At 48.8% G+C, this 27,446-nt stretch overlaps 13 protein-coding genes and 3 non-coding genes across 16 annotated transcripts; 3 read left to right on the top strand and 13 right to left on the bottom strand.

Annotated features, from left to right (window-relative positions):
* The first annotated feature begins 100 nt into the window (after positions 1–100).
* BDV37DRAFT_250828 (NAD(P)-dependent alcohol dehydrogenase) lies at positions 101–2,584 on the top strand. The gene is made up of 3 exons (XM_032082218.1): positions 101–877; positions 930–2,464; positions 2,515–2,584. The coding sequence occupies exons 1-2, from the start codon at positions 702–704 to the stop codon at positions 1,837–1,839; spliced, it is 1,086 nt and encodes a 361-aa protein (XP_031940479.1). The 5' UTR covers positions 101–701; the 3' UTR covers positions 1,840–2,464; positions 2,515–2,584.
* Positions 1,899–2,722, bottom strand: BDV37DRAFT_283958 (uncharacterized protein; the record flags this gene model as incomplete). The annotated part of the gene is made up of 2 exons (XM_032087403.1): positions 1,899–2,464; positions 2,515–2,722. The coding sequence occupies 2 exons, from the start codon at positions 2,720–2,722 to the stop codon at positions 1,899–1,901; spliced, it is 774 nt and encodes a 257-aa protein (XP_031940480.1).
* A 395-nt stretch (positions 2,723–3,117) lies between these two features.
* On the bottom strand, positions 3,118–4,807 carry BDV37DRAFT_294763 (cytochrome P450; the record flags this gene model as incomplete). Its single annotated transcript, XM_032089706.1, has 5 exons — positions 3,118–3,323; positions 3,372–4,002; positions 4,050–4,179; positions 4,226–4,334; positions 4,494–4,807. The coding sequence occupies 5 exons, from the start codon at positions 4,805–4,807 to the stop codon at positions 3,143–3,145; spliced, it is 1,365 nt and encodes a 454-aa protein (XP_031940481.1). The 3' UTR covers positions 3,118–3,142.
* Positions 4,808–6,369: 1,562 nt separating this feature from the next.
* Positions 6,370–6,928, top strand: BDV37DRAFT_250830 (uncharacterized protein). The gene has a single exon (XM_032082219.1). It carries the CDS (start codon positions 6,474–6,476, stop codon positions 6,891–6,893), a length of 420 nt encoding a protein of 139 aa, XP_031940482.1. The 5' UTR covers positions 6,370–6,473; the 3' UTR covers positions 6,894–6,928.
* Positions 6,929–6,932: 4 nt separating this feature from the next.
* Positions 6,933–7,903, bottom strand: BDV37DRAFT_146831 (putative short-chain dehydrogenase/oxidoreductase). Its single transcript, XM_032078907.1, has 2 exons — positions 7,652–7,903; positions 6,933–7,580 (listed from the first exon to the last, which is right to left on the bottom strand). The coding sequence occupies exons 1-2, from the start codon at positions 7,847–7,849 to the stop codon at positions 6,972–6,974; spliced, it is 807 nt and encodes a 268-aa protein (XP_031940483.1). The 5' UTR covers positions 7,850–7,903; the 3' UTR covers positions 6,933–6,971.
* Positions 7,904–8,494: 591 nt separating this feature from the next.
* Positions 8,495–9,169, bottom strand: BDV37DRAFT_250832 (uncharacterized protein). Its single transcript, XM_032082220.1, has one exon. The coding sequence runs from the start codon at positions 8,972–8,974 to the stop codon at positions 8,504–8,506; it is 471 nt and encodes a 156-aa protein (XP_031940484.1). The 5' UTR covers positions 8,975–9,169; the 3' UTR covers positions 8,495–8,503.
* A 45-nt stretch (positions 9,170–9,214) lies between these two features.
* Positions 9,215–11,715, bottom strand: BDV37DRAFT_294767 (putative MFS transporter). Its single transcript, XM_032089707.1, has 8 exons — positions 11,162–11,715; positions 11,024–11,111; positions 10,877–10,975; positions 10,626–10,827; positions 10,254–10,569; positions 9,767–10,197; positions 9,572–9,710; positions 9,215–9,515 (listed from the first exon to the last, which is right to left on the bottom strand). The coding sequence occupies exons 1-8, from the start codon at positions 11,357–11,359 to the stop codon at positions 9,471–9,473; spliced, it is 1,518 nt and encodes a 505-aa protein (XP_031940485.1). The 5' UTR covers positions 11,360–11,715; the 3' UTR covers positions 9,215–9,470.
* Positions 11,716–12,240: 525 nt separating this feature from the next.
* BDV37DRAFT_250835 (uncharacterized protein) lies at positions 12,241–13,461 on the bottom strand. Its single transcript, XM_032082221.1, has 3 exons — positions 13,274–13,461; positions 13,037–13,188; positions 12,241–12,968 (listed from the first exon to the last, which is right to left on the bottom strand). Exons 1-3 carry the CDS (start codon positions 13,394–13,396, stop codon positions 12,551–12,553), a joined length of 693 nt encoding a protein of 230 aa, XP_031940486.1. The 5' UTR covers positions 13,397–13,461; the 3' UTR covers positions 12,241–12,550.
* Positions 13,462–14,190: 729 nt separating this feature from the next.
* On the bottom strand, positions 14,191–14,551 carry BDV37DRAFT_283965 (uncharacterized protein; the record flags this gene model as incomplete). Its single annotated transcript, XM_032087404.1, has 2 exons — positions 14,191–14,316; positions 14,381–14,551. 2 exons carry the CDS (start codon positions 14,549–14,551, stop codon positions 14,191–14,193), a joined length of 297 nt encoding a protein of 98 aa, XP_031940487.1.
* A 2,175-nt stretch (positions 14,552–16,726) lies between these two features.
* Positions 16,727–18,507, bottom strand: BDV37DRAFT_294769 (cytochrome P450; the record flags this gene model as incomplete). Its single annotated transcript, XM_032089708.1, has 4 exons — positions 16,727–17,151; positions 17,210–17,543; positions 17,627–18,168; positions 18,249–18,507. The coding sequence occupies 4 exons, from the start codon at positions 18,505–18,507 to the stop codon at positions 16,727–16,729; spliced, it is 1,560 nt and encodes a 519-aa protein (XP_031940488.1).
* A 4,278-nt stretch (positions 18,508–22,785) lies between these two features.
* BDV37DRAFT_283967 (SIMPL domain-containing protein) lies at positions 22,786–23,466 on the top strand (the record flags this gene model as incomplete). The annotated part of the gene is made up of 1 exon (XM_032087405.1): positions 22,786–23,466. One exon carries the CDS (start codon positions 22,786–22,788, stop codon positions 23,464–23,466), a length of 681 nt encoding a protein of 226 aa, XP_031940489.1.
* Positions 23,467–23,741: 275 nt separating this feature from the next.
* BDV37DRAFT_t135 lies at positions 23,742–23,814 on the bottom strand. The gene has a single exon. It is a non-coding gene; the product is annotated as a tRNA-Thr (tRNA).
* An 8-nt stretch (positions 23,815–23,822) lies between these two features.
* Positions 23,823–23,893, bottom strand: BDV37DRAFT_t134. The gene has a single exon. It is a non-coding gene; the product is annotated as a tRNA-Gly (tRNA).
* Positions 23,894–23,902: 9 nt separating this feature from the next.
* BDV37DRAFT_t133 lies at positions 23,903–23,976 on the bottom strand. The gene has a single exon. It is a non-coding gene; the product is annotated as a tRNA-Ile (tRNA).
* A 49-nt stretch (positions 23,977–24,025) lies between these two features.
* On the bottom strand, positions 24,026–25,823 carry BDV37DRAFT_250843 (class I SAM-dependent methyltransferase). The gene has a single exon (XM_032082222.1). It carries the CDS (start codon positions 25,599–25,601, stop codon positions 24,678–24,680), a length of 924 nt encoding a protein of 307 aa, XP_031940490.1. The 5' UTR covers positions 25,602–25,823; the 3' UTR covers positions 24,026–24,677.
* Positions 25,824–26,212: 389 nt separating this feature from the next.
* BDV37DRAFT_283969 (uncharacterized protein) lies at positions 26,213–27,145 on the bottom strand (the record flags this gene model as incomplete). Its single annotated transcript, XM_032087406.1, has 2 exons — positions 26,213–26,859; positions 26,923–27,145. 2 exons carry the CDS (start codon positions 27,143–27,145, stop codon positions 26,213–26,215), a joined length of 870 nt encoding a protein of 289 aa, XP_031940491.1.
* Between the last annotated feature and the right edge of the window lie 301 nt (positions 27,146–27,446).

A 27,446-nucleotide genomic window follows, 5' to 3' on the forward strand; every position in this document is an offset into this window, starting at 1 on the left:
GTTGAAATTGGATTGGGTGCCCTGGCTTTAAGCATCTTGTAATCATTAATTCCAGGTGGAGCGGCATAAGCAACACGCAGAAGAGGTTCGGAGATAGAACTTAGAACCCAAAGGTGCCGGACTAGAAGCCGAAATGGAAGCCTGAAGACGGGATTTCAACTCTGGTAACCAATTATACTCTTGGGGTTTTTAAAACTTTGTGGTTGAGGCTCCACGCAGTGGCTATAGACCCACCACCAACCGTTTCAACCACCAAGGACGACATCATTGTCATAATCGCGTGCAGCTTACGCATTAGCTTTTCGCCTTTGGTTCATGGATACACAAGGCTTAAACAGAATCCTAAATTCCGAGGTCGTGTCATCGACTATTGGTTTGGTCCCCTTTCCACCCCTGCCAAGCTGCAAAATTTCCATCTCACGATTGCTTCAAAAATCATGGGACGGGTGGAGCTCCACTGTCATCGCGGAGATAATGGACTTAGTCCTCAATACTGTGGATCATCCCAAAAATCAATTTCTAAGCTCTTCTAATCATTTTCTCGAAATTGTCTGCTCCGGAGAACTGCCGAGACCATCCGCCACTGGCAATCTGTTCTGTATAAATCGCAGGAGGACCTTCGAGGAATCAACACCCCAGATTCGATCAAGCCTCTACATACGATAGAACACCCGAAAAAGCTAAACCTTAATTCGCATACAATGGCCGCTACCGACTACAAGTTCGAAGGCTGGATGGGCCTTGACTCCAAGGCCGCGGAGGGCAACATGGTCTGGCAGGAGTTCCAACCCAAGGCTTGGGAAGAGACCGATATTGATATTCGCATTACACACTCCGGTATCTGTGGTTCAGATTTGCACACTTTGCGCAGTGGATGGGTATGTTTCGCTTGCTTGAGGACTATTTGCCACAGCTACTAACAATACCTAGGGTCCTACGATGTACCCCTGCTGTGTCGGTCACGAAATTCTCGGAGTTGCAGTCAGAGTTGGCTCCCAGGCCGAAGGAAACATCAAGGTTGGCGACCGCGTCGGTGTTGGTGCGCAGAACGATTCCTGCCAGGGCCGCAAGGGTGACTGTGAAGAATGTGCCTCGGGCCTTGAGCAGTATTGCCCCAACTTGATGGGCGGTACCTACAACTCCAAGCACTGGAACGGCGACAAGTCCTATGGTGGATATGCTCTCTACCACCGCTCTCCTTCTCACTTCGTGATCAAGATTCCCGACGCCATCCCCTCCGCCATGGCTGCTCCTATGCTTTGCGGTGGTATCACCACATACTCGCCCCTTCGTCACAACGGCTGCGGCCCCGGAAAGAAGGTCGGTATTATTGGTGTTGGTGGTCTTGGCCACTTCGGTATCATGTTTGCCAAAGCCCTGGGTGCCGATAAGGTGGTTGCCATTTCTCGCAAGGCCAACAAGAAGGAGGATGCTCTCAAGCTCGGCGCCGATGTCTATATCGCCACAGATGAAGACGAGGACTGGGCCAAGAACAACTCCCGCAGCTTGGACTTGATCATTTCTACCGTCTCCTCCTCTAAGATGCCCATCATGGACTATATCACCATGCTCAAGCCCAGTGGCAACTTCGTGCAGTTGGGTGCTCCCGAAGACGGTGCCCTCACCATCCCCGCCTTCGCCCTGATCGTCAAGCGCATTAAGTTTGGAGGATCTCTGATCGGAAGCCCCAGTGAGATCCGGGAGATGCTTGAGTTGGCTGCTGAGAAGAACGTCAGGTCATGGGTTCAGGAGGTACCCATGAAGGATGCCAACAGGGTCATCGTGGACATGGATGCTGGCAAGGCCAGGTACCGTTACGTGCTTGTGAACGAGCAGTAAATTAATCCATGCATAAATAGAGATTGTACATAGAATATAGAGTAATTCAGCGCAGCGCACTACGCAAATTCATATGATCGAACCGTATATGGCTCACCGTTGACTAGAATTGTTCCCCCGGGTGTGCGCAGTTGTTCGTTGGCCTCGATGTCCTTAGCGGAGGGCAAACTGTCCCCCTCCAGACCAAGAACATATTTGGCCGACCACCCAGTGCTTGCATCCCATTCTTCTCTCCTAGCACTAACCCCCTTCCCTGCCTTCACGACTGCATCTGTAGAACCCGGCAGGCGCGCATATACCTGCTTCTGTCGCACCGCCAAATATGAGCCCCAGATCCTCGCCAAAAATGTCCGCGAAACCTCCACTTCCTCGCCTTCCCCAACCTTAATATCATGCTTCGATTCCAAAACCCATGAAGCACCCTGCCCTGATCCTTCGGGGCCCTCCTTGAATGTCAACTCCCGCCACACCTCCTCATATTCTGTCACCGGAGCCCCTGGCACATCTGGACGAGCCATAGATCCAGTCTCAAGGTCATCACCGTTCGGTAATGTAGTAAAGGTGCCACAGTCAACGTCGTCAAAGGAGTTGTGCGAGTCAATTTCATGGGTAAACTGCACGCGGCCTGATATTGTCAGGATGTGCGCAGTCCGGAGATGTACGAATGCAACTTACGAGGGTCACTACTATCCGTAACCCGCTGACCGGCAATTGCCCAGTCAATGTCGCCAGATTTCTTGTCTATGCGAAGGTCCACATACCAACCCTTCACGGACATGACGATAGTGTCAGTCGTTTCGGAGGCGGGTTCAGGGAGCCATCGGATGGAGATGCGTGTTGAGAGGCGGCTCTCAGTGGGTGGATTTGCAGTGTTGGATGCCATGGTTTGAATTAGGGTATGGGAGTGTTCGAGCGTGGCTAGGAGAGCAGGGATGGGGGGGGTTTGTCTCGAGATGGGTTACGACGGTCCTTCTCACTACTTACCTTTTATTTTAAATACCCCGCATCCGGTGGGCAGGATCTTGATTGGCCAGTAAGTCCGTCGTTTACAAGTACTGTTTATTGCTAAATTCATTCCTATTCCGTATCATAAATCTAGTAAACCTGGTAGTGGTCGGCTAGGTACCCCCATTCTTGTGACTTCCATAGGACTCTCAGTCTGAAAAGAGATATACTGTTGTTCTGAGAACTACCTATGCTTATATAACACTATGAGTCCTATGAGTTGCTCCAAAGATTGGCCTTGAGCATTGCTTAACATCATACGGGCATCCCATCATACGCAGACCATTCACAATACAGCCTATGCGCTATCCACATCCTTGCCTCTAGCAGTGAAGATAAGCTTACAAACCTGATCCTTTGGACGAGCGGAGATGATCTGATCATCGAGATCCATGCACGCAGTCATATCCGGGGCAACCGACGACCGAAACTGAGAATACAGCTCTCGGAGAAGGACTCTCATTTCCACCGTTGCAAGGCTACATGCGTCAGTATAGGAGCAGTTTTTGAGGAGTGGGTTTACTTACTTCCTTCCCGTACATCCTCTCCCGCCCGTTCCAAACGCGAAGAACAGTCGATTCCGGTCATTGAAGCCCTCTTCTTCTAACCATCGATCCGGATTGAAGCGATCTGGCTCGGGGAACACTTCTTTGTTGAAACGATGTACCGTATATGGCTGACAGCTGACAATAGTATTTTCTGGGATGAAGTGCTCATCGATAGTCCTGCCACCAGATGGGACGTACCGTGGAAAAGACATTGGAATTGGCGGTGTACATCTCAAGGCTTCCTTTATGACAGCATCTAGATATGGCAGTTTATCTAGAGGTGTATCATCGGATGCTGATACCAGTTCCTTATGAAGGCGATCTTGAAAGTGCATGTTATGTGGCTGAGAGAGCTCCCACATCAGAAAGCAAAGACCATCACCAGTAGTGTCGATACCTGCAGCCATATGGTCTTTGCATTCCGCGGCCACTTGCATGTGGCTCAGCGGCGAGCCTTTACGCGTGAGACGTGCGACTAAGCTGTGCTCATCTGGGCGCTGTTGCCCCGCCATCTGTAACGCGTAGGCATTTGCTTTGGGGGCAGGGCGAGGGATGAGACAGGATGGGAGATATGGAACTAATGCAGGCAGGTAATAGTGTAGAAGATTTTCTGTTGCGGTTAGCTTCGTTTATAATGTGAGTTGACGATTCGCTTACTCTGCAGGCTTTGATGATATGTCAACTCCTCCATCATCTCATAGTCCTTAGGGTTATCCAAGGACCTCAGGCCACCAGGGCTAAACATAAAGTTCGTTACCCCATCAATCGCGTAGCAGTGCAAGAGAGACTAGAACTGTCAGCCGAAGTTACTATAAAGTAACCATGGTACCCACGTAGATGTTCACACTTCCTTCGATGGCAGCACATCTCGCTACAAAGGTCTCAGCTCGCTCCTTAATGGCGGACACATGCTTCTCGCGTACGACGTTCGACATGGCGTATCTATCGGCCAATTCCCGCTTTCTATGGCTGTGCTGCTCTTCGTTAATTGTGGTTGCCTTCATTCAGATGAATAAACTCACCCCTTGCTTCTCGAGTGTAGAGAACATGGTTCTTTACTTGTCAGCTTGTTTTTTATTGTATTGCGGGGCAGTGCTATACTTAATCCCATATTGTCGGAATAAATCATAGTATTCCGTCTTATCATAACCACTGCCGCCGGATGCGTAGATCTCTCGAATAGCATTTAGACTAACAAACGAGACTTCGTTCGGTGCAAGGCGGACTACGGGACCATACTTCTTGTGTAGGTGGTGAACGAAAAGGCGTCTATTCGCTGTGAACTCATGGTACTTCAGGCAGAAGCTGGTGAAGTTCGTATACCACGGGCCGGGGACTTTGGCAAGTGGAGATGAAAGACGCTTGAAGAGATATAGTCCAACAAGCAAGACACTAGATAACCACAATAACAACATGTTGAATCAACGAATTCCCATGAACGTTGACAAGAATAATGTCCTGGAATACTGCTCTATTTCTCTATTTCTCGCGGGGAGTATATATACAGATTAGCGATACGGGGAACATGATACAACAACCTTATGCCATCCAAAAAGGGAAGTTTGAAGAGATGACTCCAAGAAATGAGGGACGGTCCAATCCTTTATCTGTATCTGCATTGGTCCCTCAATGATAGGCGTGCGTTATCGTGCGGGGATGCTTTTATCGGATCCTTTCGACCGATAAGCAATTGCATCTCGGCAATAGAGTTTCGTTTAGTAACAGATGCGTTTGACTTGGGATCTGCTGCGACATCATACACGAGGCGATATCCGGACCCCACAAGCGGACTCTAATTCTTTCACAGGGTGGGGAGGAGGGACTAGTAGTCTTTTTTCATCTGTTGTTTCATATAATGCATTGTTACACTCTGTTTGCCATGGCAGTACAGTGTGAAGTCTTCGATTGCCTTCGAACAAACTACCACGCTTTCGACAGTCATGCACATGTTAAGGTCCTCCCTGGGATCTCTTGTCTGTATAAAATCGGAAAAGCACTATAGCAGATCTGCCGCTGATCGTTGTGAATGAGAAACGGTATGACTGCCCCTCGCTTCGATACATGTCAAAATATATACCAACGAAGCGTGAGCCAAGGGTACTATGATGAAACCTGTCCAGGTTTATCGAAGATACTTTTCTAATTGGCGCTTAACAACCATTCTTCTCTATGCTAGAGATACCCCAACTCTCGTAACACCTGCCCAGATAGATACAAAGTGGGACAACGTTGGCAACTCGCTTGGGTATCGGAGATGGAACCATGGTGGAGACTTGCATGAGCGGGGGAATGTGTGATTCGCCATAGTAGATTATTAAGCTTTGGAGTATGGCGCGTGCGGAAGTCGGAGTCTACTGAGCTTCTCAATGAATTGTCCTCGAAACCAAGATTTATGCACATACTCAGCAGCTGGCAGACGCTTTAGGGCAGCACTATCCCTAGTTCCCCCGCATACCTTAATCTAGACAAAATCGGATGTCGTCTAACGCCCCTAAGCGTGTTACCCTGCGCAGATCATGCCAAGCCTGCATCCGAGGCAAGCGCCGTTGCGACCAACTCTGGCCGCGATGTAGTCGGTGCCAGGCTCGGCGCGTCGACTGCGAATACATTAATATACCACTGCCAGCTGGGCCCGATCTCTCCAGTGCCACGTTGCGTGTTGTACGCCGTGCATCATCCGTGTCCGATCTGCCGATCCACCGGCCGCTACCGTTGGTAATTATGAAAGGATATGATCGGGAAATCATTTCCTTCCTTATAGCCGGAATGCGAACTTTTCCTACTGAATTCGCGGAGAATATGAAGACGGACTTTATCCATCCGGACCTTTATCAGAGTCCGGAGGCTTCGACCGTGTTGCAAAATGTCCGGACTCTCTGCAGACTCCATTCTCAAGGGGACAACTCCACGTCCCTTACTCCTCTGTTACAGCAACACTGTGCAGAACTCCTTCGCAAGTCTAGTCGTTCAGCTAGCTTCCAAGAGCTGCTCGCATGCATCCAATCACTACTGATACTACAGTGCATTCTCATCCTCGATGAAAAAACAGATCTTGGCCCCTATTCGGAAACTATCAGTAGTATGCTGTCTACTGTTGGGCGGCGTCTTTGGCAGAAAGCTCCTGCTCAACTCTCCCATACTATGAGTCCACGGGAAGCATGGCTCTTCGCAGAGAGCGTTCGGCGGACGATCATTGTCGCGTTCATGTTGCGCAGTGTATATTCGTTGCTGAAGAGAAACTACTCCGTCCGCACTCCGTTTGTCGACTCGCTGCCTTTCGATGTTCGCACTACTTTGTGGGATACAGATCATGCGGCCTGGGATGACGCAACACCCGTATCTTTGGAACACATGGTTTCGTTGCAACAGTATTCGACCATGCTAGAGTCGGGTGCAATCCACGGTATCTCACCTTTCAGTGCTCTGATCTTGGCTGCCTGTAAAGGCAAAGCTGTGTCCAACGTTCCTTATCCGCCTGCTACAGGCTACAGGGCCTATTGAGAGTTAAAGCTCACGGAAATGAAATTCAATTACTCTGGATTCTCTATCTATGTAATTCACACCCAACAGGTCCAACGCTCATCGCAAGAATTGCTTGAGCAAACCCCTCAGCATCTCCGTCATCTGCTGATATATCTCCTGTCTCTTGATCTCGAACGCTTCGAAGATATCCTTAGCGGACCCGACCGGGATTTGATCCTCGCCCTGGGTTAGCTTGGCCCACACTTCGTCGATGAATTCCTGCAGCGGCATGCCAATGAGATGGCCGTCTTTCAGGTCCGGCTGGTGCTTGGGATCGTGCAACTCGGTCTGCACAGCAGGGGGGTATATCTCCAGTACCTTCACGTTTCCGGGGCCGTCCTGCAATTGCGTGCGTAGGGCGAGGATGAAATGGTGCAGTGCGGCCTTTGAAGCACCGTAATTCGGACAGCGCATCATCGGCACCAGAGCCATTTGTGACGTGGTGAATGCGATGGCAGTCTGGGTTGGTTGCTTTTGCAGGTGTGGGAGGAACTCCTTGGTGAGACGGACTGCTGAGGTGTAGTTCGTGATCAGCTCTTGGTCAAAAACGTCCAGATCGACGCTCTCGGGGTTTGCGAAATCGAACGGCCGCTGGATTCCGGAGTTGATGAAGACACAGCCAAGGTCAGGGTTCTCGGAAACCACTTCTGATGCAAACTTGGGAATCTTTGGGATGGGTTAGTTGAACTCTTCATGAATTCAGGCTGCGGGCAGGATAGATGAGTCCGGGCACTCACTGCTTCAAGGTTCATCACGTCAAACACCTTATATTTGACCTTCTCACTTCCATTCTCCTTGACGAACTCGTCCAAATTCTCCTTTCTCCTGCCAGCAATGATCACTTGGGTACCATTTTGCACGAGCTTGGTAGCCAGTGCCTTGCCAATGCCTGAGGTGGCACCGATCACGAGGACTTTGGTGGAAGGGAAAGACATGTTGGCAAGACGTTATAGGAATCAACAATGAATATCACAACTACATCTCACAACGGTCAACAGCGTTACCTCCTTTTATATCCAAATCCATGTACTCTGAACCTGATGTCATCGCCACATCTAGCGGAGACTAAACCTCTTTGGGCGTTTTCTCATGGCCCACCACGTGTGCGGAGACTAGGCCGGATTGGGCGATCTATGGCAAATGCTACAATTGCGATCAATTTGTCAGGAACGGACTTCGAACATTCGTGCCTCGCCCTAAATCCATGATCCTAGGTCTGTCAAGCTGTGCCTAGAACAGTCTAGAAACATAGTGTTCTGAGATCAGCGCAACAAGGATGATCTCCCAATCTAGATACTTGTTTGGGACATGATCGTGCAGTCTCCATCATTTAGTGATAGCGTTAGCAAGTCCCTGAACTCATACATATGCTTATAGAGGAAGAGGGACTTAGTACCTACTACAGAGTCCCATGTTGTTAGCTGAGTTGCAGCGTAGTACGGCTTGGGCTTACATCTGTCTAGACTCTAGAGAAGTAGTCCCAAAAGAGATCCCAAGGAGAAATGTCCGGACATAGCAGAATCTACGTCAAATGCAAAGAAATCACACGTAGCACTTCGTTATAGAAGAAACCACTACTCAGCACCTATCTACTCCCCCTTCTCACACGGATAAACAGGATCCTCCTCCAACTCAACCCCCCAAAACCTCTTCATCCTCTCCCTAAACAACTCATAACAAGCCCCCATCCTCACAACCCTCATCTCGCCGAAATCGTATAAAATACTCGCCCTCCCATAAACATGATACCGCTGCAACCCATAATCGACCACAATATCCGCCGCCTCCAAGATCTCCTCCTCAATATCCTGCACACGAAACTTCTGTCCACCGCCGGTCACATTCGCACTCGAGCCTACAACCACCTGTCCCACCTCATAATGCAATCTCACGACCTCCAGCAGAAGCGACCCCCCACCCACATGAATAGCCATGTTCCCATCCTTAGTCGTCTTTTCCAACGTCTCAGCTGACATGCCTTGCAGCAGCAGATGGTCGGGTCTGTACGGCGCAATAACCCCGAGCGACATATCTAGATCGTGCGTTAGGGTTTTGGTCATCTCGAATCTCTCCGCTGGGAGAGTATGCAGCGCTCGGTGGACATCGTAGTTGCCGATTATGCCTTGTGTGTGTCCGGGACGCCGCTTTTTGGCGTGAAAGGCGCGAGTGATGGCTTCGCTGGAGGAGGCGATTAACCCGTAGCCTACTTCCGTCGGGACTATGGCTATGCCGCCTTCTTGGAGGGCTTGGAAGACCCCCAAGGCGTCCTTGTGGGCGTTTGGGGGTGTTCCCGGGGTGGGGATTAGTTTTTCCTGGAGAGTCATGGTGGGCGAGATGGTTATAGAACTGGATTGTAGTTGGGACTGTACTGTGGTTTTATATCCTTGGTTTAGATGGGATGATAGAGTGTAGAGACTGATCATGCATCCTGACGCGTCAGCACGACTTGGGGGCCGTAATGTTAGTGCAGTTATGCTTTTCATGGTGCTCGAGGCAGCGCATCAGCGTAGGTATAAAATTTCTATTTTTGGATTCAACATTTAAATATTCATTAGTCTAAAGCACGTATCTGAACGTCTTGTTGTCAATCTCCGTTTGATCCTAGCTCATAATCAGCCTTTGCGAAGCTCACAGACACCAGAAAGAGGGAAACTTACCAACATGCCCTTCTCAACACCGTCACTCTCCTCGCCGCTTGAACCAAGGGCTTCCCGATCCCTCCGTTTATTCTCAAAATACATATACAGGTACAGAGCAGTGATTGAAACCAGCTTCACGGCATACCCAACCAACATGCTGCACAACAGTTAGCACCGATATTCTGCTCTCGACCACTCTGATTTGAAACTCACGCAATATAAGCACTATGATACCCCGGTGCCTCACTATCCTTGAATGTCTGCGGCCCGATGATATTTCCCACACAATACCCCGTGAACAACAACGCCCCAGTCACCTGTTTCTTCGTCGACCCCGCGATATTGGAGCTCACGATCGTCAGACTCATACTGAACCCCAGTCCCTGGAAATAGCACAGCCAGAGTGCAACCAGTCGGCCCCATTTATTCGAGTCCGGCAGACCGACTAGCAGCGACGACCCGATGATGCAGACCAGATTGGCGAAGATCATGCACGCACTTCGCGAGTGGAATTTGCCGCTATATTTCGTCGCGATCATGCCGCCGAAGAGCAGCGTGAGGAATTGGACCGCTCCGCCGGGGATTTGCAGGTATTGGGTTCCGAGGGTGTCGAAGCCGAAGGATTTGACGATGATGGATGTGAACTGTGTTCTTGTTAATATCGGTCGTGACCGGAAGGGGAGGCTCCAGTGGGACATACACTCGTCAAGGCAGAGTTTGGAACTTGAGCCCCAATAGCCATGATGAATAATAACCACGTCTTAGGATCTTGGGCTGCCTGCCGCACTTGGTACCATTTGAAGTGGTGGTTCTTTACCCCCTGTTGGTTGATCGCGACACGGTCGATCGCAATCGCTTTCTCGCGCTCGGTGAGGAATTTGGCTGTCGATGGGAGATCGGGGAGGAAGAGGAGGGCTACGATTCCAATGGCGAGTGATACTGCACCAAAGATCAAGAACACATACATCCAGCGTGGCAGACCGCCTGTTATGTGTCCGATTGCGTAGCCAAGGAGGCTGTCGGTGGTCAGTGTTTCACTATCATTATTTTCGTGACTTTGACAGAGACCTACCCTCCGAACATGGTGGCAATGCCATTGGTGCAGTAATAGGTTTCGAGACGGAGAGGCTGCTCGCTTGAGGTATACCAGATGCTCATCATCAAGACGAATCCAGGGTTCACAACGGCTTCGGTGACTCCAAGGAGAAAGCGGTTGGTTGCTATCCCGGCGAAGTTGTAACAAGCCGGCGTTGTCATCAACAGGCCTCCCCAGACTATATCTGTCAGTCTTGCATAGCAGCATACACGGTGAAGAAGCCGTACTAATAGTAGTTACACTTAGAAATTTTCCAATGGGAAGCTTTTGAAGCGCTAATCCAGCCGGCCACTGCGCGACCAGATAACCGAAATAAAAGATAGAGCCTAGTTCCTGTCAACCATGGTCAATTCACTGCGCAAGGAAAAGCATACCCAGCCATGAATAGTCCTGGCCTTTCAAGTTCGTGCCTTCCTTCAAGCCGTAGACCGACGAGAAATTGAGACTGTTCTTGTCGAGATACTAGAACAAAATAAGCATTCGACCAAGACTCGCCAAGACATGCTTCTTACCTGCAATAAGTATATAAGAAACAAAAGCGGCATCAATCTGAAGTCAATTTTCCGCAGGACCTTTTTAGCCTCTTCCGGGGTATATTCCAATTGACGAGTTTGTTGATAAACCTCATAGCTATCATCACGATCCGACGATCCCGTAGACGACAAAGGAGGCGACGAAACATTCGTCTCAATATCCTTGGTTGAGCCCATACTGCGAAGTCCCAGAAGTCACGACAAAAGCAAGAGCAGCCCGCACACACTCACACTCATTTTTCCTAGCGAAAGGGCCAGCTTTTATAACACCATATCACGAGACGACACGAGTCAACGATGCGGGCCACGACCCCACAGACATGGTCCGATCACAGCCATGTTGGGAAACTAGTATTGAGAATAAGTTTCAGACAAATACTAATATCATTTGACGTCGAGCGATGTGCACGGTGCAGGGTGCTTATTGTTGACTTGATGGTTGGTGGTTTTGGTGTACCGTGTGATCACGACATCGACCCCACGATTGCGTTTTCTCGGCAGTTGCTGATGGTGTCATAGCTGCATTGTTGCTCGGCAAGAGTCCGTTAATCTAATATGTTTTCCAGGGTATAATTCGCTATTAAGAGCCCTTTATGCACCATGCCGTGAAGAACGTAAGCTTGGTCGTGAGATGACATGTCGGGCTGCCGTTATGGAGGATATGGTTTTTCCTAATTGGGAAATGCTATGGGGCTATCGACCCCAAAACATATCTTAACCCTAAAGCCACTTTATATAATGGGATTGTTCACCGGTTAGATATGACTATGGACATATGTACTTTTATTTAATCCATCCTCCGCCCGTAGATAATCAACAAATTGTCGCATTGAACGATCCTATACGTATGCACTGCATTGATCCATACGTGATCCTCCAACATCAGTATACCGAATTCTAACTATCATAGTTGCAAAGACAAAAAATAAAGAAGAGTTGTAGAACGTCAGCAGCAGATACCATTGGACCATTTCTTTCTCTTTTTCTATACACCAACTTTTCTCTCATTCCCTTGCAAGACATCCATTCGCCTGGACATTGGACTGATCAGAAGCATTAGATCTTCGCATGAGATTCAAATCTCAACTCAGATATTCTCTGAGCTGCCTACATCAAGAATGCATTGATAATGAATGTTTTCATGTCACGTATACATTAGACATAACTACATATGTAAAGAAGCCGTATATATTACAGGTAATATAGTACATCTGGGGAGAGGCCATGTCGCTATACATATCAGACCTCAAAAGTAAAAAGGCGGGGATCGCATGGCCCCTAGGCGAAGTATGAAACCATATTAATGACGGAAAAATGAAGTAGCCAGGCATGTCTGTGGATTAATCACCCGAGCATTACTGTCTATGTTTAAAGGACAGCAGCGGCCAAGGCCACAACGGCACCTCCGAACAGCATACTGGCATCTCCAGTAATCTGGGGCATACCACCGGTGCTCACGGCCGAAGAGCTGGAGCTCGAGCCCGAAGAGGAAGAAGAAGAAGAAGACTTCGAAGAAGAAGACTTCGAAGAAGAAGACTTCGAAGAAGTCTGGGCCGCTGAGGTAGTGCCCTGACTGCCTGACTCGGCCGTGCTGGTGGTGGTGGCCGAAGCGGTCACCGCCACACTGGTAACAGACCCAGCGGTGATCGTTACCGGGACAAAGGCCATTTCACTCTGCTGGAGAGTTGAGATAGTAGTTCCCGGGAAGTTGGCTTCAGGCCCGCCGGCAGTTTCAGTGCAAACAGCAGAGGTTGTTCCGGCCACGGAGCACTCGACGGTCATATAGCTGTGAGATGAGACGTGTTAGCCGGTGTCTCGGCAGAGGACATTATGTGTAGAAAAGAGAAAACGCACAATTCTGGCTTTTCGTTCAGCTCGTAGATGATAGTCGGTGACGCATCCGTGACAGTGAGACCAGGGCCCAAGCCACAGTCATAGCCATAGTCATCGCTCGCGGTCGGGGTCGGAGGAGCACAACTGACGCTATAGGTTGTCGCAGTGGCGTCCTGCTCTGCATGTTAGTTCAAGCAATACATTGACAGAGCCGCGCGGCCAAAGGATCGCCCGATCGTCAATCTGTGGGGTACTGACGTTGCCAACGATAGAAGCTTCCAAGGATTGTGGGTCTAAGCCAAGGAGAAACATAGAAGTTACGCTGCTACTCGCTGAGATGAGGCCGGCCATCGCCAGGCCCATAAACAATTTCACGGTCATGGTGGTTTAGGTGATAGGTGGTTATTTTCTCGGTGGTCAAAGTGCGACTGGGAAGGGGATCCGAGTAATTCGGCGGTTTAAGTAGTCGAGAGGTAGGGTCGAACTGTCCTCGAATTCAGGGCCAGGGGCAAAAGAAAACTCAAAGCTTGTCTAATCTCTTTTCGGGTTAGAAGAGGGCTTTGGGGGATAAATTTGGGGATCTATTCAATCTAGGCCCCTTTAGCGACGTTTTACGATTTCAAACCCTACCTTGTTATTGGCGCCGGCGAAGACCGGGAATGAACTAGGATTAGTTTGATATTAGGTAAACCTTGGATAAATCTCCTGCTTTTGCCACTAAACGAAGACTGGCAGTAACTACTGAATGGTACCTGAGGGCCCACTTCTGGCCCATGGGGCATCTTCGGTACCTGTCCATAAGCTGGAACCACACCACACTAACCCTATATATGCGACAATCTGATATTTGGCCTCATATATCATGAGCCACTATAATCGCAGTTCCGAGGGATTACCAATAGCAAACAGAAATTGCGTCGCCGACTTACGCACAACACTCAACTGCAGGACAACACCGGATCCAGCTTCTACAGGTTACACTTTGTTATAAAAACATTCCAATAGGAAAACTATCAATTATAACAGATAAAACAATGAAATCAACACCGCTGGTAAGCAGCTACCCCAAACCCATGTCCCTTATTTCCCGACAGATCACTCGCGTGCAGAAGTTGGTTGCAAGCGAAACACATACAATCAATTGACATATATGTCCCTCCTCCATATATCCTCAATCACAGACAGGAGCAGCCAAGGTAGTTATTGGTGCAGCGACCATTGCTACCATTGCAGCCATTCTCGTTACACTTGCCGGTGTTACTGCCACAGCCATATCCACATGGACAGCCCAAGTACCGGCCCTGGGTGCAACGTGCATCAGCTATGTCCCATACCAATTTGACCCCAAGGCGGAGTTGGACTTACCGAAGTGCAGGTTATACGGTTCGCGCTAAGCTCCCCATGGCAGTCGTTGTCATAGCAGTTTCCGTTGGGCCAGCCGCAATTGTTGGCAATAGCCGCTTCGTCTGGGTTCGCAGAAGGGTGCGAGACGGCCAATGAGGCCAGGCTGACTAGAAGAAGAGTCTTGAAGTGCATGTTTGTGTGTGTTGATCTTTTGGATATAGAAACGTCGTAATCTGTGCTGGAGGAAGAAGATGTTTCTTTGATGGGTTGAGATGTTCTTTGGCCGAGGGACAACTGCGCCTATTTATACCTTTTCAGGGCTCCTCAAGTGCCAGGCTATTCACCCATGAGCCGGTTTGCCGAAATATCCATGGTCTTTTGCTTTTTCTTCCTCTTCAGTTCCCCATGAACTATGGCTTTCGCATATGCATCTCGTGTAGCTGACTTAGAGGAAGACGATTGTCATTGGCTGAGCAACACAGGCATTGGCTCGACTATGGTGGTTTGTACTACATGAACTGTACAATCAAAAGGCTTTCCATCTGCAATACGCATGCTGATGCTCCAATCACAACCTAAGACTACCTCTCTATTACCCCGTATGGTTGTTTCTCGTATAGCGACAGCAACATTGGGAGGTATGAAGTGCGGAGTGCATACTCGACACTACAACATAAGGCAAGGGATGGGTCTAGATTTATGTAACTATGACAGACCAGAAGTACAGCATTGCAGTCTTTCTTCCTCTATCTCCAAACATACAAAAAATAAGCTAATAGGACTTACGACTAGACCTATAATTGCCTCTAATTCATTACAATGTGAAAAGCGAAATGCGGCTTGACGTCAAGCTCTTTCAGTCTCAGCTACCACAGTACGCAGCGTTCTATACAGAATATGGATGTAACCCTGTCGCTTACGTTGCCCACAGCTACATCGCTACTTTTTTAAGAACCTTGCAGAAAGCGGGGATATGTAAGCCACTATCACAATTATAAGCATGGTAGATGCTAAAAGGGCAATCCAAACCATAACAGTTAGCTTAGTTCCCCGGATCTTGTTCAACTTATGCGTCAGCTCAAAAGAAAATCAAGACCCTCTGTATAAGCGCAGATACAAGGCCAAGGGGCAATAGTAAATATTATCCGTCCATCAGCTTACGTTCCTCGTCCGGCATAGTGAACTGCAGTGTAACTCCTCGGTCTACCATAGCAAGGTCCGGCCTAAACAGGTGCGGCTGAAGGTGTATATTGACCTGATGATTGCTCAATCACTCTTGTAGTCTTGGGTTGTGGGAAATAATGCCCAAAGCAGACCTGTGGCGTTGGCTATGTCATATGCAGTGTGCGTCAGCCAGCCATACTTTGGCCACAGGTTGTTCTCCCGTACCAACGATAATTCGAAATCATTCCTCATTTATTTTCTGGAACGCAAAGCGGTATTTTGGATTTATTATGAAGGGCCGATATCCCAGGCTATGAGACTCAAAAGTCAGCTCTAATCAACAGTAATCGCACAAACTACCTGGCTGCCTTGCATCTGCAAAACTGGTAAGGTCGTTGTTCACATGATCACTGCAAGCCCCAATGAAGCATTGTCAGCAAGGTCTCATAGCCAGACTTTGTGAGAGGATGATAGCAATTTTGATCATGCAAAGCGATTGGCCCTGAGCAGGTTAATGCCGTATTCTATTCAGATAGGGAGTCATTAGCCGCTTCCTATGTCACTTGGCCTTATGATGGGTGTTTAGAATACTCAGTAAAGATGAATTCTTGTCAATCGGCATAGCAGCGACTAGACAGTTTCGGTCCTGGTCCGAGAGTTCCAGAATTGAGGGTCTTGCATGACGTTTATGATGTCTGCAGTCCACCGAGCTATCCAGAACACCTGTTGAGCGTATGTGGCGACGCGCTTGTGGAAGTACTCCATCAGCTCTAAGCTATGACAGTTAGATATCCGACGTGGAACATTTCCAAGCCCAATGAGGCTGGTGGAGATTAGGTCAAATAAGTGTATGATGCTTCGATCTCCGATGTTTTCCATATAGATATACGCTGCCGGGCACGTATGTTTGTACAGACCAATCACAGGGTTATGGACTAGTGGCAAGCATACTGAGCGCCAGTGGCACTCGACTGGTGATGTCATGGAAAGAGGAAGCCACAGCACGCGAGGCGGGAGTTCCCATGGAGCTATGAATCTTAATGGCCGTGAGTACATCCATGGTACCAGGTGGATATGCTTTGCCGATCGGGTCATTACAGACCTTGCCCACTATGTAGATCGTAGAATGGTATTATCTTATTCATCACAAATTATGTAAAATCATGTACAAATGCTAAATCGAAGAACTAACGCATCACTAATCTAGTTGATCTTCACGCGCACGCCCTGCGAGCCTGGCTTCACATGCGGTAAGAACATATCGCGGTAACAATCCACCGAGGACCGGTCTGTCTCAAACAGCTCGAAGTCGAAGTTCCGGAAGACATTCGCGAGGGTGAGGTACATCTCTGCATAGGCCAAGTTGACCCCGAGGCAGGACCGAGTACCTTTACCGAAGGATACAAGGTAGCGCGACAGCTTCTTTCCATCGGGGGCGAGGGGGTCCCCAAGCCAGCGCTCGGGCTTGAATGTGAACGATTCGGGGAATATTTCTTCGTCATGGGCGACGGAGTAGTTGTCCATACTGACCACTGTTCCAGGAGGAATCACGTAGTTCTTGTAGGTGAGGGTGATGTGGTCAGAAATGCGGAACGCACGCTGGCTTGTACCATAGGACATTCGGACGCCTGATAGATGAGATGGTTAGTTCAAGTCGCATGCGACTAGTGTGGGGGAGCTACGCACATTCCTGAATACAGGCGGTTAAGTAAGGAAGCTGTTCCAGGTCCGTTAACGATAGCATATTGTTGGGATCTGGTATCGCGGCTTGGAGTTCCTCTCGAAGGCGCTGGTAGATGCTTGGTGTGTTTATGATGTGGAAGCTGGCCACGGACAGCGCATATCTTGTTGTATCAAAGCCTGCTCCGATAACTGTGATAGCCTCCTGTTGTAGGCGGGTCAAACTGAGCTCTTCCGGCGGCAGATCGGAGTCGAGCAATGCATTGAAAACATTCGTCTGCTCGGAGCCATTCCGTTTCTCCCTCTTGGAGAGAATGTCCGCAACCTGATCGGCCATTTCCTGATTTCATGTTAGCAACACTCTCACTTATCCTTTGCTGTCCATCCGGTCAAACGGAATGACGGCGCTTATTTGTAAAATACCTGATTGTAATTGTTCACCGACTTCAGGCCCGGTTGCAGAGCCTCCACCAGACCCTGTGGGAGCGAATTGAAGATGGTGGCAACCCATGGAAACTGCGTAACCATATGAACCCCATCCAGCAAGTCAAACAAGGCTTGAATGAAAGGCGATTTGAAATCCGGCGCCTCCAAGAAATCATAGCCGCGATCAAGGCAATATCGGACAATGATGTCCGACGCAATGCATCCCATCATCCAGTCAAGGCGAAAGATCTTCCCAGTCCCTTGGTACTCCCGTCGTAATCGGTCGCAGAGTTTCGTGATCTGCTCCTGCATCATCGGGGACGCATTGTTGATTGCGCGTTTGGAAAAATACGGATTAAGGGCTGCGCGACGATGACGGTGAACCTCATGATTGTGTGTCGGGAATAAGCCATTGGCGTTGTTGAAGCGGTGTTCAAGTTCTTTCGGTTTATCCCACGGTAATGTCTGCGAGTACATCTCCTCAAAGAAAGAGGAGTCCTGGATATGGATTTCGAATGGGCTTAAGCGGATAATTGGGCCTGTGGCATGAAATTAATGTACGCCCTTCCCCCGCTACATACCCTACGCGACAGGGATTAAAGACCCGAGTCGAACTTACCATACTTCTCATGCAATTTCCGATAGTGGAACAAGTACTGTCCACCTGGAGACTTGAAGAACTCATAGTAAGTCTCGTACCATTGAGTAAAAGCAGCGAGTTTAGGGCCTGGGAATTTTGCCAACGGATGCAATGTAATGCGATACACCCCCAACACCAGAACGTACAGCACGGCAGCCACTGCCGTTGTCACGCAGATAGCCAAGGGCGACTCGATTGAAGGTTGAATAACCGACACCAGATCCTGGATGAATGCCATGGTGCAGGGGTTCGATGTTGTTCAAAGCCAGAGGCCTGGGAATCTCTACTCCGCGCGTTTGGTAGCCATGGACCCGGCAGTCTGGTCCAGGAATTCTGCAGAAAAAAAAAAAAGAAAGCCATTGTCTCAAATATGACAGGCCCCTATTGTGGGTCTTGGCTGTGGCATCCTGCACAGGGTCGATAAGCGGAGAAGCAGACGGATTGTACGTTTTCGGCTATGGATGCGCAATGACTTTCACCGGGTTGCGTTTAGTTTCGGAGGTCTTGCCATCTCGTCAAAGTTTCTTGTGAGTATGCCTTGGAAATTGGGGGGAGACCCGCATCCTGCAGTACCAGACGATTGGTACGATCAGTTGATAGTGCCGAGTCTCTCACTAGTAGACCCACCACAGTAGTGAGAACACGGACGACACGGCCACCTATCATATCCATGGGAATTATCCACCGGACGTTTCTCGGCGACTGCCAATTCAGTAATGAAGAGTGACAATCTCCTGGCCTATGCCGTACGCGGTTGTGTGGCTGAATTTTGCCGGCTAATTTGTCGAGTTGTCTGTGCAGTCCATCCGGATCTCATCCAATATTATGGCGTAAACATGCATTGTGCCCAGCATAATAATTGAGTCTAGCTTTCACTGTTGCAACCTTCGTCTTCAACCCATCATGACTCATGAGTGACCCTTGATCGAAGATTCGAGCTTTGGCCAAAACGGCCAAGGAATTGTTCCACGTACCACGACATCCGTCTCCATAAATGGCGTAACTTAAAAATGGATGTCAAAGCGTTCGGACAGGAAGTCCGGTAGTAGTCTGTTGATAGTGAGGATAGTGGCCGGCGGTCTCTGTGGTTGTAGATCCTACACCACGTAGGTCTTGTAGCCCTCACGTGGGTACCTCCAGTACCAGTGCGCACATCAGTCGATTATTCTGCTGGATTTTACAGGTCATGCAGGCTAAAGGTCGAGACTCCATCTACTAGCAAAAAAAAACTTTATTTATTTCCAGTTCGCTAACGAGAATTATCCGTTTTCTTTCAGAGCAGCTGTGTCTTCCAACTTGGCGAACTGGCTGTGAATGGAGTGTGTTTATTAGAGGGATAACGCTGTATTGGTTGATCTGAGGGATGTTTTTAAAGACATGGCTGATGTGCAGTTATGTGGGACACCCGTTTTTTGCTACAGCAAGGTGGGTAACAAGAATACCACAAAAAAATCGCCAAGAGAAAAAAGAAGAAAAGGTGCACATAACGGCAACAGCGGATACGCTGGGCTTCAAGCTTAGCAGTTCATGCGAGGCCGACACATCGGCTGCACTCCATTTTACAAGGCAACCCAATTGGAATCAGAGCCGGTATGTTTAGTCCAACAAAGCAAATTCGGCAAGCCAGAAGGTAGGTCCAGAAGACTAGGCAGTCTAGTTGAAGGGTGTCACTTTGCATTAACACTTTGTCCTTTTTGCTTTTTTGGTTTCTTTACGCTCGGACCGGTGGCATGTTGCTCAGCTGGCGGACACTTCATATGAAGATCGACAGTGCTCATTAACTACCGAAGATACCGTGGAGTAGTCGTCAATCCTATGAACTTAGTAGATACGAGGAGCTCTGCAACCAGCTTAGAAATCAAGAAAGTCAGTTGCATCCACGTTGGGTGCATACACGAATGCATTAGGGCTGGTCATACCACTAAAATGTCTAGGACGGAGTAGTTCGCTCGCCGTTGAGGCCCATTAGCGGCCCACTTTCATCGCAAGACGCCGTGGTGATATCAGCCGTATGATACCGGATTCCCGATCATGATCCCCGAAACTCGCAGGAAAGAGTAATGGTTAAATACTAGCGAACAGCTGGTTTGTAGGTCTAATCAATACAGATCATGTCATTCGCCATATATGTCTCTCCCATAGCTTTCCGATAGTCATTGTGAAGCTCTCGTCAACCGAACAAGTCGAAGATTTGCGCTGAGCCTTAGGGATAAACCTTACTGCAGAGGACTTTCTGCTATTGATACTAGTTCATGATTGATTAGCATGTACAGTACGCACATAGGTACTTTTGTGCTTCCAGTTTTTGGCAGCTTTTCAATGAATCGCGGACATTTCCGGTCTTCAGCAATGCCAAGAAATCCGCATCCTCCGGGATTTGAACACTATAATTCCAAGACAGGACTGGAACTGAGCTGTGCGCTAAGTGCGGCACCTGTTCTCTCTCCTTTGTAGGGGCCCTACGAGCCTTGAACGGCCTTCCATCTTAAGATATGTTGAAAGTCAACTGAGGAACGAGGAACTGCTCCGGTGCCTCTTAGGCCGAGTCCCACTTGGCTCATAGAAGGATAAAATCCTTGCGCGGAACGTTGCCGAGGAATGCCATTAGCGGTCTCGAGAACGCCCTGGGTATGTGCATGCATGCTTCGGTGCGGTGAATCGCAAATTCCGACTCTATCGAAAGACCAAAAACGGACCAACACCTCGCCAGATGCTAAGGACATCTGCGTCCAATGCTCCCAACGAATTTGTCGCGGCTTGTCCGCATCAGAAAGCTATGCCACTGTCTATCTGTTGTGACAAGAAAGCATTAGAAAGCCGTTGGATTGATATTCTAGCCAAATACGGTGCTCGCGAGAAACTTGGGTCGAGATGCACTTTACCATGTCAAGGCATCCGGTAGAAGAGCTTGGTAAGGTATTATGGGGCGAGGATGACGTTCTGATTCACTAAACTATTGGGTCCTCTCATCTTTTGTCCCAACCCCCTTGCACACATGGGATATGTGACCGCAGATCGTCGAACACTGGATCTGCATAGAAGCAGAGGTTTGCGGAACCGACGTGTCACATAACAACCCCGGTCTAGATCAGATCACAATGAGCTGAAGAACTAGGGATATACCATAACAAGACCAGGCTTAGCCAGTTTCTGGTTGAGCCGCACCATTAAGAAGAAGCGAGATCAACATTCTCTGGGCATGAGTATACCAGTAGGTTATTTTCACCTTGCAGACTTTCGTATCCTGCAGTGAACAGATCATACTTAACCAATATAGTCTATGATAGATCCAACGAACGGTATAAATTGAGAAATCTCCCGCCCAACCTCTCCCAATTCATCCTCATTAATCTCCTCGAACCACTCCAGAATCAAGTCAAGCGGTGAGATGCTGCGGCCAGGAGATTTCTCTTGACTTCCTCAGGGTCTTACACCTATTTCCCGATTGGAATGAGCGCCGAGATGTTACCCGGCGCATATATCCCAAATTCGTGGTCTGCCAACCCTACGATTGAAAAACGAGAGAGAGAAAAAGAAAATATGGTACTTGTTACACCATAATCAGTCTCGCTGTCTCAGGTCATACACAGGAGTCCGAATAATCCTGGAAGGGGTCGGATGCAGCTCTGATGGTTATGTGATAAAGGCGGCGATCTTCACCTCCGCAATTGCCTCTCTACCCCATCGCGATAACGCTTCAACTATCACCCCTTCACTGAGTGTGACATCAGAGCCCCCTTTCTGCTCGAAGAAAAACCACTAAACACGACCGAATCTATTTGCACCAGTTCCTCCGAGGCCAGCCGAGCTCGCCACTGAGGCTGATATAGTCCCACCTGTGGGTACTCTGCGCCCGCCTCGCACACTACTCACACCAGTTTGAACGCTTATACCTAGTAGGGGGAGGAGTTCATTGCTTGGGCCGGCCTATATCCTGTTCCCGGACAGAGGATCTCCCTAGCTTCCTCATCAGGCGCCATTTGAGCGCGTGAAGGGAACCCATCAGCGAGTGTGTCACTATGGACGGAGAACGATGCTGCCAGATACAATACAGCGTGAATCACGCGAAACTACTCTATGGAGCTTTCATCGAGGCAAGCTTAATAGTTCCTCAAGCTTCGAACATTAATGATCTTCGGGGGCGTGTCCCAATAATCTCATGGTCGTGATTTTAGCGCACGAAGCTAAAAGTCCAAATATGTCCGAGTTGACCCACTTAATCTCGAGTTTCTTCAGCTCAGTTAATGCCGACGAATTCAATCTGGTGTGAAGAAGACGATGTAACACGACCAGGCGCCAAGCAGAGACGCTGCTAAGTTAGAATTTACACCAGCTCCACAATGTCCCGCAATCTTACATGTGTTTGCCTAGCTCGCCTCCCAGCAGTTAGGTAACAACTTGTTTTGCTCCTTGCCACGCTTCAGCTGCTTGATAAATATTACTGACGCTCTCACGCCTTCGCACTCGGCTCGTAAACCTTTCGATCTCCCAAAGCATCCCCTTCTAATCGTTCACCATGGGTCTCACAATCCACACCGTCGGAACCTCCACCCTCCACCGCCAGGCCGAACGCGCCGTTATCAATCTCGATGTTTCCAGCGAAGGAGATAACCAGTCTACCGTGTCCCAGGACGTGACTCGCACTTCCAACCGCCTTCAATCCCTCCTTAAAGAGATCGCCCCGAAGCAAGAATCCGGCGACCCCACCCCCGAAGCCCACGTCACGTTCTGGAGCATGAGCTCCATCAGCACCGGTAGCTACCTCCCCTGGGACCACGACAGGCGCGAACACAGAGCACGGGTCTACACCGCCCGCACCAACTTCGAGGTCAAGTTCCGGGACTTCAGCAAACTGGGCGAGTTCGTGTCGGACGTGGCAAAGGACGCACTGGTTTCGGTGCGGGACGTCGACTGGCAGTTGACGGATGATACAAAGCAGCAGCTGGGTCAGGAATGCAGGAAGCTCGCGGTCTGGGACGCGCTCGCCAAGGCTAAGGATTACGCCGGTGCGCTGAACATGACTAATCTGCGACCCGTTGAAATCGACGATTCTCAGGGACACGCTTCCCCAATGATGTTTGCTTCTGCTCGGAGGGCACCTGCCTTTGCTGAGTCCGGCGGTGAACAGGCCTTGAGCTTTGTGCCAGAGAGTTGCGAGATTGAATGCTCCGTGAAGATGCGCTTGGAGGTGGAGTAGACTGGGCGAGCAAAGGCTATGGGTTTATGTTACGTGAAGTGAAATGATTTTGGATAGATGCCACGAAATGATTGTATGAAGTTCATTTTAATGAGTAGAACTGGTTCCACAAAAAGTGATTGGATTATAGGGATATGTATGATTTACTGCGGTGCTTGTTAGGAAGGGGCTTCAGACGAAAGACTAGTAGTACAGTACGCTGAAGGAACGCGCCCATACCACAGGATTTCAGAGCCAGACAGATTTTGGAGATCAAAAAGCAAAAAAAGAACTACTGCTCCCACGCGGATTTGAACCGCGGACCTCATGATTACTAGTCATGCGCTCTACCAACTGAGCCATAGGAGCGAAAGTTGTGCATCATCCGTGAATCGAACACGGGCCTCATCGATGGCAACGATGAATTCTACCACTAGACCAATGATGCGGAAAGAAATGATCCCAGAGAGGCTCGAACTCTCGACATCTGCGTTATTAGCACAGCGCTCTAACCGACTGAGCTATGGGACCATTTGTTGAATTCCAACTGCCGAATTATGTTACTTGAGCCTAATTTAGAGCTACCGTCCTCACCGGATCCTTGCCTTTTATCTCGACGTGGTTGACCACATTTCACACGATGCGGCTCATAGATGTCCATAATTTTCATGTATTCTCGGTACTTCCTTTGGTTGGAGCCTATGCCCATCTCTAGATGCGTTTCTGAGCGTTGCTACTATCCGCGCTGTCGAACACGGACCTCCCTGCTGGATTGCTCAAAAATATATATTGTGACTATAGCATGCTCCATGAACAGCATTTCGATATAAGTAGTAAAAAGTATATGTCTTTTTGGCTGTCCGTTACCTGGCAATGAACACTATACCTTATACTTAATTCTCCCCATATCTGACCATAGGCATAACCCCTTTTTTCCTTTGTTGAGAATCCAAGGCTCCCACACAGCCCTGCAAATCAGTCGCTCGAAGGGCTCATTCGCAACACATAGCATTCTCGGTATCAAACAAGTGAAAGAAGTACCTCAATTGAGACTGTGCCAATACAATCAACGAAGCTAATGAGACCAGATAAGTCGGTGATCGGTGAGGTGTTGAAGTCGGGTCTTAAAATGCCCATGAGAGAAAAAGGAGAGGAAGGAGCACACGGTGCTGTGAAGGAAATAAAGGCAAATAGGAGACAAAAGCTTTTCAAAGTTTGAAGGTAAATTGTAGTCATTCCGTCTGCTTCAAAACATAGTATGTCTCATGTGAAGCATGGATGATTCCGACACACTCCAGCCCCGCCTCCTTAAAGCACTCTAAGAGCTCCGACTCTTTCCAAATCCTTTGCACGCATTCGATATGGCTTTCTTCTACAATCTCTTCACGGCCGGCATCAGTCCGCTTGATCACCTGCAACTGGTAGAGAGTCCTCTTAATAATACCGTCTAAGACTGGACATTCAATCGGCAGTTGCCTGTAGATAATACCCTCATGGAGCTCACTCGGGAATTCATGTCGCTCGCACGACCCCGTATCTGTCGTATTTTCGTTCATTGGCTTTGTGGTAGATTTCGTTGATAGTAGATCTTTCTTTACAGATAGATAGAAACGTCCTGATCGCGGCCGAAGTAGCGCAGCAGCCTGAGCGAAAAATCTCACGAGCTCACCAGCCCTGAAAAGAAGACTGACGCCGCCAGACGCGGACAGCAGGAGATCAACCTGATTGATGTGGTTTTCAAGCAGCTCTGCTGATAACAAATGGAGGACGCCTCCGACAAGCCAATCAATGCGACCGATGTGCGACATACTCGGCGTCTCCCGCTGTACAGCTAATGCACGATGGATCATCGAAGGCTCCTTGTCAACGCCGATAAATTCGACATTAGATAGAGGAATGCTGTCCCGAACGGCATCTGTGGCGAGATTGGCCAGCACACGTCCGGTACCTGTGCCGACGTCCAGGACGACAAGGTGTTCACCGTGGTGGTCAAGAGGGTAGTACGATTCCATCTGCCTCTTCAGGGCCGATAGATAAACTTTGGCATCACCTTGGGCGTTCAAGGTCGTGACATCTGCCTTGACCTGTAGATCATAGTATTCGGCCAAATAAGCAGAGTCGTCGGATTTGCTTCTGCATCCTTTGCTGTCGCTCATGATGGCGCAGAGGGCTTCGAGACTGTTTATATTCACGATAGAGAAATCTAGACAACTAATAGATAGATCGTGATGAGTCAAGAAGTCATACCCAGAGGCTTCTTGCTGAGGGAGAAACAATTCATGAGGGGATCTCGATCGTACTACCTGTGAAAGGTACGAGTCGCAGGGATGTGTACCATAGCTAGGAGGAACCTATCTTCCTTTGATACTACAAGAAGACAGTAATGTAGGAAGTTGGGATGAATAACAGAGAGGTAGTCGTCTGACTTGGTTCACAGTGGCAAAGGCAATTGATGTAAGGCATGGCTCGTGCGCTCCCAAACCCTGGAAACCAAACCAACGGTACCGATCAGCCCACATGCAACAACATGAATGTAGACTCAGCTTAAGAAGTTATGAACATAAAGCCACGCGTTTGCAATCCCTGTGAAAGTAAAAGCCTAGTCAGGCAACTCCCAAAATACTACTGGCTGTCTCTTACCAAGATATCCTCGCCCTCTGTTTGCTCATGTGATTTTCACCAAGGATAGCTCATGTAAAACATAAAACCATATTGTTGACTTGAAGTAATAATGCCAAGAGAAATCAGTCTGTAGGTGAATTGTATGTCACGATGCCAGCTCATGATGTTCAAGTTGACGTCCAGGAACTTCGACTAGACGGGCCGACCGAGGTTTGCAGATGTATGATTTATCCGTAACCACAGTACTTCCCGAGAGGTAGTTCTGAGCCCTGTCAGCTTGAGGGAGCCTCGTTCGCAGGTTGAAATACAAGATAACACTCGCAAGGGTCAATAGGAATGTACATCCGAGTCCGACACCAACACCAAGTCCCGCTTTTGCTTGTGGTGATATTGCGCCGTTGTTATTCGAATGGAAGGATGTAATGAGTGATGTGGTAGAGATTAACGAAGTGGTAAGCGCGTCGCTTGATGTAATTATTGACGTTGGAGTTGTCGGTGCCGCGTTAGCTGGCGTCAAGGTCATACTTGTTGCTGTCAATGCCTCGCTAGATGGTCTCGGTGTTGAGCTACCTGATGTCGTTGTGGACGACGACGACAATGATGATGACAGAGTTGTCGTTGTTGTTGTCAAATCTTTTGCCCTTTTGGTGATGTTGAAGTAATGACTAGCAAAGAAGCCCGGGTTCTCCGGCTCATCGGCGTCTTGGATCTGGAAGAAGAAAACATTACCGCCCTCTAGGCTTCGCTGGGTCGATACGATCGAGTTAAATGTTGTGACATCTGATAGATTTGCTGTCATCTACCGTCAGGTCATAATATGAGGAATCCCTTAGGCTCTAGTGGACAACGACGTACTTTGAAGCCGTTCAAAATAAGAATTATCGCCTTGCCTTAACAATATGGAGATGCTTTCTAAAGTGGTCGCCCATCTTAACTGAACAACTTGCTCAAGCTCGTAGACTGGATTGTCCTTGTAGACATGTATGACCCCCTTAGCTGGGGGATTGTAGAATATTCCCGGCTCTGCTTGAACCGAGTGTTGGGCCACAAGAAATGAGGCTAGGAGTAGCTTCAACATGTTCGCAATGGTCACGTAACATTAGCACGCAAATTCTCAGATCAACTCGATGGAGTGAGTGTGCATATTAGCATGACCGATCCATTAGCAAAGATATATCAACTCATGAGAAATGGAGAGTCAACCAGAAATTTACTATTGTTCCTGGTGAGATCAGGGTTCCCAGAATCCCAAATCCACCATGGGGACACTGTCCCCTCTGAGCGGTTACCATCGTTATCAAGTATCCCTGCTAGGCTGAGGTCGGAGAAGTTGGTGTCTTTCATCTCCTGTCCGGTGAAACAGATATGTTGGAAACATA

Source organism: Aspergillus pseudonomiae (genome assembly GCF_009193645.1).
Source record: "Aspergillus pseudonomiae strain CBS 119388 unplaced genomic scaffold BDV37scaffold_42, whole genome shotgun sequence".
NCBI classification, from domain to species: Eukaryota; Fungi; Ascomycota; class Eurotiomycetes; order Eurotiales; family Aspergillaceae; genus Aspergillus; species Aspergillus pseudonomiae.

Excerpts from the sequence above, each read along its gene's own strand:
- BDV37DRAFT_294767 (XM_032089707.1), bottom strand. The coding sequence starts at position 11,359 with ATGGGCTCAACCAAGGATATTGAGACGAATGTTTCGTCGCCTCCTTTG. Across the intron at positions 11,112-11,161 it reads TTCTTATATACTTATTGCAG|TATCTCGACAAGAACAGTCT; the intron begins GTAAGAAGCATG and ends ATTTTGTTCTAG. Across the intron at positions 10,570-10,625 it reads ATTGCCACCATGTTCGGAGG|CCTCCTTGGCTACGCAATCG; the intron begins GTAGGTCTCTGT and ends GACCACCGACAG.
- BDV37DRAFT_146831 (XM_032078907.1), bottom strand. The coding sequence starts at position 7,849 with ATGTCTTTCCCTTCCACCAAAGTCCTCGTGATCGGTGCCACCTCAGGC. Across the intron at positions 7,581-7,651 it reads ACGTGATGAACCTTGAAGCA|ATTCCCAAGTTTGCATCAGA; the intron begins GTGAGTGCCCGG and ends CCCATCCCAAAG.
- BDV37DRAFT_250843 (XM_032082222.1), bottom strand. The coding sequence starts at position 25,601 with ATGAGCGACAGCAAAGGATGCAGAAGCAAATCCGACGACTCTGCTTAT.
- BDV37DRAFT_250832 (XM_032082220.1), bottom strand. The coding sequence starts at position 8,974 with ATGACCAAAACCCTAACGCACGATCTAGATATGTCGCTCGGGGTTATT.
- BDV37DRAFT_250828 (XM_032082218.1), top strand. The coding sequence starts at position 702 with ATGGCCGCTACCGACTACAAGTTCGAAGGCTGGATGGGCCTTGACTCC. Across the intron at positions 878-929 it reads CACACTTTGCGCAGTGGATG|GGGTCCTACGATGTACCCCT; the intron begins GGTATGTTTCGC and ends TAACAATACCTA.
- BDV37DRAFT_250835 (XM_032082221.1), bottom strand. The coding sequence starts at position 13,396 with ATGACCGTGAAATTGTTTATGGGCCTGGCGATGGCCGGCCTCATCTCA. Across the intron at positions 13,189-13,273 it reads AAGCTTCTATCGTTGGCAAC|GACGCCACTGCGACAACCTA; the intron begins GTCAGTACCCCA and ends CATGCAGAGCAG. Across the intron at positions 12,969-13,036 it reads CTGAACGAAAAGCCAGAATT|CTATATGACCGTCGAGTGCT; the intron begins GTGCGTTTTCTC and ends CTCATCTCACAG.
- BDV37DRAFT_250830 (XM_032082219.1), top strand. The coding sequence starts at position 6,474 with ATGCTGTCTACTGTTGGGCGGCGTCTTTGGCAGAAAGCTCCTGCTCAA.